The 9,267-nt window shown below is 31.7% G+C and overlaps 1 protein-coding gene across 2 annotated transcripts; it reads right to left on the bottom strand.

The window, feature by feature from the left end:
- Nucleotides 1-878: 878 nt before the first annotated feature.
- Nucleotides 879-8,663, bottom strand: LOC149145177 (uncharacterized). 2 transcript variants are annotated; one of them, XR_016264680.1, is made up of 3 exons: nucleotides 7,975-8,663; nucleotides 1,055-1,728; nucleotides 879-1,005 (listed from the first exon to the last, which is right to left on the bottom strand). XR_016264680.1 is itself a non-coding variant. In XM_089449067.1 (2 exons), the coding sequence occupies exons 1-2, from the start codon at nucleotides 8,420-8,422 to the stop codon at nucleotides 1,412-1,414; spliced, it is 765 nt and encodes a 254-aa protein (XP_089305193.1). In that variant the 5' UTR covers nucleotides 8,423-8,663; the 3' UTR covers nucleotides 879-1,411. The 2 variants fall into 2 exon arrangements, 1 of the variants encoding a protein (XP_089305193.1); XM_089449067.1 differs by having other exon boundaries at nucleotides 879-1,728.
- Between the last annotated feature and the right edge of the window lie 604 nt (nucleotides 8,664-9,267).

Raw genomic sequence — 9,267 nt, 5'->3', positions numbered from 1 at the left:
AAGATTTTTATTAGTTGTAATTATGTTGCTCATTAGAATGACATTGTAGAGATGTTGAAGAATAAATATCCAATATGCCAAATTGTAGACAAGTAAGCACACATATTTTAAACCACAACTTAAATTTATGAGAATTTAAAATCTTTGTCTTCAAACCCATGAATTTATGAGAATTTAAAATCTTTGTCTTCAAACCCATGAATTGGAAACGTCATTAGAGGATTTTGATAGTCAAAAGTTCTAACAATAATAACATTTTAACACATTGAATGGACAACTTGAGTTGCCTCAATATCTTTCTATGCAAATATTATTTTTGATGAGTCAAGTCAATCTTTTGTTGGAGATTTCAGGAATAACACTGTGTAATACTAATGATCTGTCTAACGTTTCAGATAGTAACTCCATCCATCATGAAAGACCAAAGAAAGACTTCAACCACATTAACTAATGTGATTGTGGTAGTATATTTTAAGACAAATTCTTGGAAAAATACAAGCTCATCATTTTCATTTTGACTATAAATTATGTTGCATTTTTTAATGTATAATATATTATCTTTTAATTATGCAATATATTGTTTAAATTGTCTTACATTTTTATCAAAATTTGTAAATTCTTTAATTATTTCCATAAATTATGATATATTTTTTTCCAAATCAAATTAAAAAAAAAAACCAAATTATTAATAAAATAAAAAATTCCAAATGAAACATTCCAAATTATAGGATTATTTCAACTCATTATGATATATATATTTTTTCTTATTAATAAAATGAAAGATTCCAAATTATGTGATTATTTCAACTCATTATGATATATATATTTTTCTATAATGGTTAAAAAAGTGAAAATTGTAATGTGAATGGAGAACTAGCTGCTTTGCAAACATTACGCTGTTTATATATACTAAATTTTGTGATGAACTCAATAATTTAATAATTCATCACATACATCCCAGATGGTTTCCCATGGTAATTACTCAAATAATACAACCAACCCAACCTACCATCCAATGTATGCTTTCCTTATCCATTCCCCTTCTGCAGCCCACCTACCATCCAATGTATGCTTTCCGTATCCATTCCCCTTCTGCAACCCAACCTACCATCCAATGTATCATTTCGGTATCCATTCCCCTTCTGCTTCTGCTGCTCCATGCAGATGTATTGATGAAGGGACTGGTACGATTGGTATCATTCAATTCAATCTTCCTAATTATGACACACCGGACGAGTATTCCGCTAGTTGTTTTGTTCATTATCTACAGTGTTAACATTGATCCACATTTTGGGAGCTTGCCACACCAGATTCTTCACTTGAAAAATATGGGAAGAATCTTAGTATCGCAGAGAGCAATTGAAGACCTACCATTTAACCTCGACATTCGGGAAAATTAGACGCAGCCTGCTTAATCCAGGCCGAGCAGACGCCTCAGATCCCTTGTTGCAAATCTATCGATTTCAGGCGACTGTTCGCCGGATTTCTTGATCGAGAAACTGGGTAAAGGCAAGGCGCTCGGACTTGGAGAACTCGCAAACGCTGGACCGGCCCATTTCTCCGAAATAAAAACAGGAAATTTGGGGGTTTTCATGCCGTTACCTCCCTCTGCAATCTCAGTTTCGGATCCGGGCGGAGTCGCTGCTTCGGATTCCATTGAGGAAACGGATCTTGATTTCATGGTTAGATCCTGGGAAAGAAGTGTCGTATCTTGATGCACGAATTGGGCAACCAATAAATCCCATGCTATTGGGTCATTAATGCATAAGATTTATTGGTTGCCAGTACCTTATGGCTACCATGAGCCATGAAAGCCATACCATGAGCCATGAAAGCCATACATATTTCCGGCGACGTTCAGCGTCAACTTCGACGGCGCAGGCCTCTCGCTCCAACTCACGAAAGTCCATCATTCGTACTTCATCATTAATACAACTTGTACAAGCATTCAATGCCACCTCCCCCTTTACCATTTCAAACCTCCTCGGTTTTCGATTTCAAACTGGCATTGGCGCGCATACTACCATTTCAAACCTCCTTGCTTTCGATTTCAAACTGGCATGGGCACGCATATTTTATTTTCAAATGAATTGAGATCTTAAACGATTTCAATCTGGGCAATAGCACTCAATTCTTTTTGTTATGCTGCGCTATTGTATCCACTCTCGGAGAACAGCAACCGACGAAGCATAAACAACCTCAACAGAACCAGAAACTATCCACAGCTCAAGTCACTGTTTTTCAAGGTTTCTTGTTCTGTATGCAGATATGGAAATAGCGAAGAAACTAGCTGTGAAACGCTTCCTCCAAAAGCGAAAGGAGAGGTAATCAAACTCTACATCTTCTATAATATTTTCTCTGTATAAATTGAGATGATTGAATTGACAAATGTGTATTAATGCGATGTTTTTTTGGAGTGCAGATTCAACAACGTTGCTCCTTACACCAGCGTGGAGAGGGCAACATTGCTTTGGAAAGTAGGAAAGGATTCAGATGACCAGATCATACTGTCGTTGGGTTGTGTATGACAACAATTGTAAAATGTTGGGGAATGCCACTGACTTTTAATTGCATCACGCAGCATGTTTTACCCTTAACCGATCTGTTTTTTAATCAAAATTTTAGATCGAGGGAACCAACGCGTTTTCTGTATTTCTCCACTGTGAGTACACGGTGGCAGGCAAAACTGATGGCCCGGATAAGAAAGTGGCACTCGAAACGGCAATGTAGCATGAAAGTGCAGAGGAATTTCTTAATCCCGAAGTATTCAATCTTGAAACATTCAGATTAACATTAATGTTGTAACATTTTTTTAAGTATATTATAGATTTTTGTAATGTGGATGTTTGTTTATTTCCTCAAAAAAAAATGAATTTAATTATTAAATAATTTTTAGAATAATTATTAATTAAATTAAATTATAGATATTTAATTTTTTAATAATATTTTAAAATATTCTTAATAATATTTATAAATAAATTAAATGTTTAAATTTACCATTTCATTTTTTAAAATAAATTGTTTAACTAAAAATGATATTATATAAAAAAGTTTTATATAAATCATGATATTAGTTTATGGTTTTGTAATAAAATAAGTTTATAAATTAACAATCTCAATATGAGTTTCTATAATTAAATAATTTTATTTATATATTAATATTTTATAATAATAAAATTATAATTTAATTTGATTTTATATTTATTTTGCTATTTAATATATCATATATATTATGGAGTAATTATTTTAATATTTGTATTAGACTAATGAAATATTCTCATTTAGAATTTTCAAGATTGTTAAAAGAAATATTTAATGAGTTGTTAGTGGAACCATTTTTTATTTATGGATATTTCTTTTAAGTCATTTATCTTTTTAGTTTTGTGTTTGGGAAATATTATTAAATTATAAAATATTTTAAAATCTATTTTTTTTTATAGTTAGGCTAACAATTTTTGTGGAAGTAAATTTAGTAATAAAATGATTTAGTCACTAAAGCTTTCTTTCACGATTTATTGTTTCAAAATTTACTTGATCATAACATTTTAATGAGATTATATTTATTAAATTTATTAAGGGTTATATTTAATTAATTAATACATAAATTACATGTAGAAAACTTTTGTCCACGCGTATCGAACCAACTAGTGTGGTTCATTGTCACGACAATTTGAGGAGTCAGATCATGGCCGCACATTAAATAAGGAGAGGAGACCTTCCCAGTAGCAAGGTTGACTAGGTTGACCATCAACGACTATATAGAAAAACGGCTAGATAATATTTTTATGTGAAAATAATATTATAAATATAATAAATAATTATATATTAGAATGTAATTCCATTTTATTTTATTTATATATATAATAAATATATTTAATTCTTTTTTAATTAATTTATTTAAATCATTAGAGATAAGTAAAGGGGTTTTAGAAATTTATTTAATTCCTTTTTAATTTAGTTAATCATTTAAAATTACTATGGATTGTTATTTTATTTTATTTTATTTATATATTATTCTTAGATTATTAAATTAATTTATTATCATTAGGGATAGGTAAAAGGGGTTATTTTTAATAATATTGATTTAGTGGAATTAAAATTATTAATATCAATTTAATAATATTGATATTGATTTGGAACATAGATTTTATGGTGAAGGGGGGTTTTTAGAAAAATTTTCTTTGTTATTAAATTAATTTATTCAATTCCTTTTTAATTAATTTAATCACTTAAATTACTAGGGACAAGAATGTTATTAAATTTCATTTTATTTATATATTAATCTTAGGTTGTTAAATCAACTTATTATCACCAGGGAAAGTGAAAGGGGTTTTTTTTCAAAAATATTGATTTAGTGGAATTAATTCAATACTATTGATATTGATTTAATAATATTTGTTGGAATATATTTAATTTATATTGATCTTAAGGTAAAGGTAAAAGCTTAAAAAGAGAAAAAAAAAAAGGAAAGCCATCTAATAGAACAAGTCAGGAAAAAATAAATAGAATGAGCGACAGAATTTAAAAACAAGAATGTCAAGAACAAGATCATTAGTAAAACAACTAAACCAAAGGAAAAACCTTTGGAGGATGGAACAGACAAGGCTCAAAAGAGGGGGGGCAGGGGGGAGGGAGAAGGGGGGAAAGGAAGGCAAGACTAAGAAGAAAGGGCACGGATCCAACAACTACTGATCTTCCAGCCGTCATCTCTATTGAGATTGTTAGGCCTTCTTTCAATTTCAATAGCTTCCCTGAATTTTCGGTGATGGAACTGCGCAGTTCCATCACCGAAAATTCAGGGAAGCTATTGAAATTGAAAGAAGGCCTAACAATCTCAATAGAGATGACGGCTGGAAGATCAGTAGTTGCTGGATCCCTGCCCTTTCTTCTTAGTCTTGCCTTCCTTTCCCCCCTTCCACCCCTCGCCCCCCCTTTAACCTTTTCTTGCTTTTGAGATTTCCCGAATCCTTCTCTTTTGAGCCTTGTCTGTTCCATCCTCCTAGGGTTTTTCCTTTGGTTTAGTTGTTTTACTAATGGTCTTGTTCTTGACATTCTTGTTTTTGAATTTTGTCGCTCATTCTATTTATTTTTTCTTGACTTGTTCTATTAGATGGCTTTCCTTTCTAAAGGAATTATATAAAAAGTTATTTAAAATTTAAATCAAACTTCAAATTAAATCCAATATAGTTCAATCTACACAAATATAATAACAAGAAATACTATATGAATCTAACTTATTCTAAAAAAAAATTATTTATTAAACATTTCTCATGTCAAAAAAATTCCAAATCTTGGAAGTTGCTTTGAAAAGTTCAACTTCAACATGCTATCAAGTGTGTAATCCAAAATTCATTTGAGTTTCAAAATTCATTTAAGCTTTATTTTGAGAAAAATGGAATCCGTGCAAGATCTCAACCTATATAGATATTGAAAGCCATCTAATAGAACAAGTCAAGAGTTATGTGGTGTGGTGGTATCACTGTTTATTTGTATATATGAATTGTGTGAATTTAGTTTATTACAAAATGAGTTATGTGGTGTGGTGGTATCACTGTTTATTTGTATATATGAATTGTGTGAATTGTCAAAGACACTATGTTTGGATGCTAAAATAATTATGGTTTTTCTATTTTTTTGGTTTTCTTATTGCTAAACCAAGGTAAACTATGGCAAACCAAAACTTGCTATGATGTTTTTTTTTAAATTAATTTAAATTTTACTTTCCGAAAAAATATTTAATGACATCGGTTGAATTTTTAAGCAAGATCTAAACTAAAGATTTTGGATTAATTACCATTTAATGTCCATCTATCTATCCTAATATAAGGTTTGGGTCCCTATTCAAAGTCCAAACTAATTTAAGTTAAGTCTCTATTCAAAGTTTGAAATATGAGAGAGGTGGACTATGAGTTTGTGAGGAACAAATGTTCGTGGTTTTTCCATGAATAAAAGTTATAAATGGAAAATGCTAAAAATTATTAGGCACCTAAATATTGTTAGTCTCTAAATGTATTTGTGTTTTGATATATTGTAAATTAAGTTAAATAAATTGTAGAAAAGATTGTATTAATTAATTAAATATAACCCTTAATAAATTTAATAAATATAATCTCATTAAAATGTTATGATCAAATAAATTTTGAAACAATAAATCGTGAAAGAAAGCTTTAGTGACTAAATCATTTTATTACTAAATTTACTTCCACAAAAATTGTTAGCCTAACTATAAAAAAAAATAGATTTTAAAATATTTTATAATTTAATAATATTTCCCAAACACAAAACTAAAAAGATAAATGACTTAAAAGAAATATCCATAAATAAAAAATGGTTCCACTAACAACTCATTAAATATTTCTTTTAACAATCTTGAAAATTCTAAATGAGAATATTTCATTAGTCTAATACAAATATTAAAATAATTACTCCATAATATATATGATATATTAAATAGCAAAATAAATATAAAATCAAATTAAATTATAATTTTATTATTATAAAATATTAATATATAAATAAAATATATAAATAAAATTATTTAATTATAGAAACTCATATTGAGATTGTTAATTTATAAACTTATTTTATTACAAAACCATAAACTAATATCATGATTTATATAAAACTTTTTTATATAATATCATTTTTAGTTAAACAATTTATTTTAAAAAATGAAATGGTAAATTTAAACATTTAATTTATTTATAAATATTATTAAGAATATTTTAAAATATTATTAAAAAATTAAATATCTATAATTTAATTTAATTAATAATTATTCTAAAAATTATTTAATAATTAAATTCATTTTTTTTGAGGAAATAAACAAACATCCACACAAATAAGATATATCACAAAAATCTATAATATACTTAAAAAAAATGTCACAACATTAATGTTAATCTGAATGTTTCAAGATTGAATACTTAGGGATTAAGAAATTCTTCTGCACTTTCATGCTACATTGCCGTTTCGAGTGCCACTTTCTTATCCGGGCCATCAGTTTTGCCTGCCACCCTGTACTCACAGTGGAGAAATACAGAAAACGCGTTGGTTCCCTCGATCTAAAAATTTGATTAAAAAACAGATCGGTTAAGGGTAAAACATGCTGCGTGATGCAATTAAAAGTCAGTGGCATTCCCCAACATTTTACAATTGTTGTCATACACAACCCAACGACAGTATGATCTGGTCATCTGAATCCTTTCCTACTTTCCAAGGCAATGTTGCCCTCTCCACGCTGGTGTAAGGAGCAACGCTGTTGAATCTGCACTCCAAAAAAACATCGCATTAATACACATTTGCCGATTCAATCATCTCAATTTATACAGAGAAAATATTATAGAAGATGTAGAGTTTGATTACCTCTCCTTTCGCTTTTGGAGGAAGCGTTTCAAAGCTAGTTTCTTCGCTATTTCCATATCTGCATACAGAACAAGAAACCTTGAAAAACAGTGACTTGAGCTGTGGATAGTTTCTGGTTCTGTTGAGGTTGTTTATGCTTCGTCGGTTGCTGTTCTCCGAGAGTGGATACAATAGCACAGCATAACAAAAAGAATTGAGTGCTATTGCCCAGATTGAAATCGTTTAAGATCTCAATTCATTTGAAAATAAAATATGCGTGCCCATGCCAGTTTGAAATCGAAAGCAAGGAGGTTTGAAATGGTAGTATGCGCGCCAATGCCAGTTTGAAATCGAAAACCGAGGAGGTTTGAAATGGTAAAGGGGGAGGTGGCATTGAATGCTGGTACAAGTTGTATTAATGATGAAGTACGAATGATGGACTTTCGTGAGTTGGAGCGAGAGGCCTGCGCCGTCGAAGTTGACGCTGAACGTCGCCGGAAATATGTATGGCTTTCATGGCTCATGGTATGGCTTTCATGGCTCATGGTAGCAGTAAGGTACTGGCAACCAATAAATCTTATGCATTAATGGCCCAATAGCATGGGATTTATTGGTTGCCCACGAATTGGGTAGGGCTTACAAATAAGTGGCCCGTTGTCTTGTCTGCAATTTCCAACTGACTTGAATCATTATTATTAGGCTTTAATGGCTGTCCTCGCTTCAGAATCGTTACTTGCCCCATTAATAGAGGAATTTTAGCCAGGTCTTTCTTCAATGTCAGGTCATCGACATGGCCAAATTTTCTGTCACCGACTTTATGAATTCTGCTGAAGGCCCTCTTGCCCACCTCGGGAAATGATTCTTCCTGAGCTTTGGGCTTCCAGGACCGCTTCTTCTCAGGGTTTTCACCCTTAACCTTAGATTTCTGAGTAGAAAAGCCATGGCCATGACCAGATTTCCTGTTCGATTGCGGATGTTGGTGGTATTTCTTGGGATAAATGAAGCCCATGAAATCAGCACTCGTATGGCTCTGATAATGAGCCAGAAAATCCCGGGCGGGAAGGAGAGCAGTCCCCATATCTAGCCAGTTTCTCTAAACCAAACAAAATGAAAGGCAAGACCTTACCAGGAGTCGAAAGCTTGATGAATGAAGTGTAAAGAGGGCAAAGAAGCAAAGAAATAGACTTCCTGTTGCTGTGCGCGTCCGGCGGACCTTCCATGAAACCGCTTGGAAGACTCAAGGTGTCTTTCAACGTTGAGCAGACCAGATCAAGGCATGCTCGTCAGCCGCGGCCATGACCCAGCTCTTAACTCGTTGAATAATTATATTTTGATTAATAGTGTTCCGCTGTATATCAGGATTAATTAGATTAATGAAGGCAAGATAATATTGGTTAGAGCAGTAAAGTAAATGCGAAGGATCATTGACAGTTGTTTAGGGCCGCGTGTCCACGCTAGCGTGTTCGTAGAGATAACGTGACGTTTGACTGAGTGTTTGGCGTCCGCCCACCGCCGTGTGAGGAGTGAGGAGGCTGGAAATTCAAATCCAGGGGCCATGATTTCGTCTAGAAAATCCTGAACAGGTAAGCCATCCCAGTCCTTATCCTGAAGCCTCATTTGCGTTGTCTACCGAAACCAAAATTTCGTCCGGACGCTAAGTTTCTTTTGAATTTAGTTTTTTTAAATAGGATTGTGGGTTTTTTCATGGTAGAAATTCAGCAGCATCAAGTGTACTCAAATTTTTAAAGGTTGACAATGGTAACCTGGATTTAAAAAATAATTTTCCAGATTTTCTCAAAATTAGCCGAATTTCTATTATTTTTCATGCAAAATTGTAGCCTATGAAAACTACATGATTTATATAACAAGTGGATTAAAAAAATACACAATTGACAATGCAAGTTGTTTAATTTTAGGCCAAAC

Source organism: Pinus tabuliformis, chromosome X, assembly GCF_031772625.1.
Source record: "Pinus tabuliformis cultivar Carrire ecotype Pingquan chromosome X, CPIR1, whole genome shotgun sequence".
NCBI classification, from domain to species: Eukaryota; Viridiplantae; Streptophyta; class Pinopsida; order Pinales; family Pinaceae; genus Pinus; species Pinus tabuliformis.
This window is presented reverse-complemented; position numbering and strand designations above follow the sequence as displayed.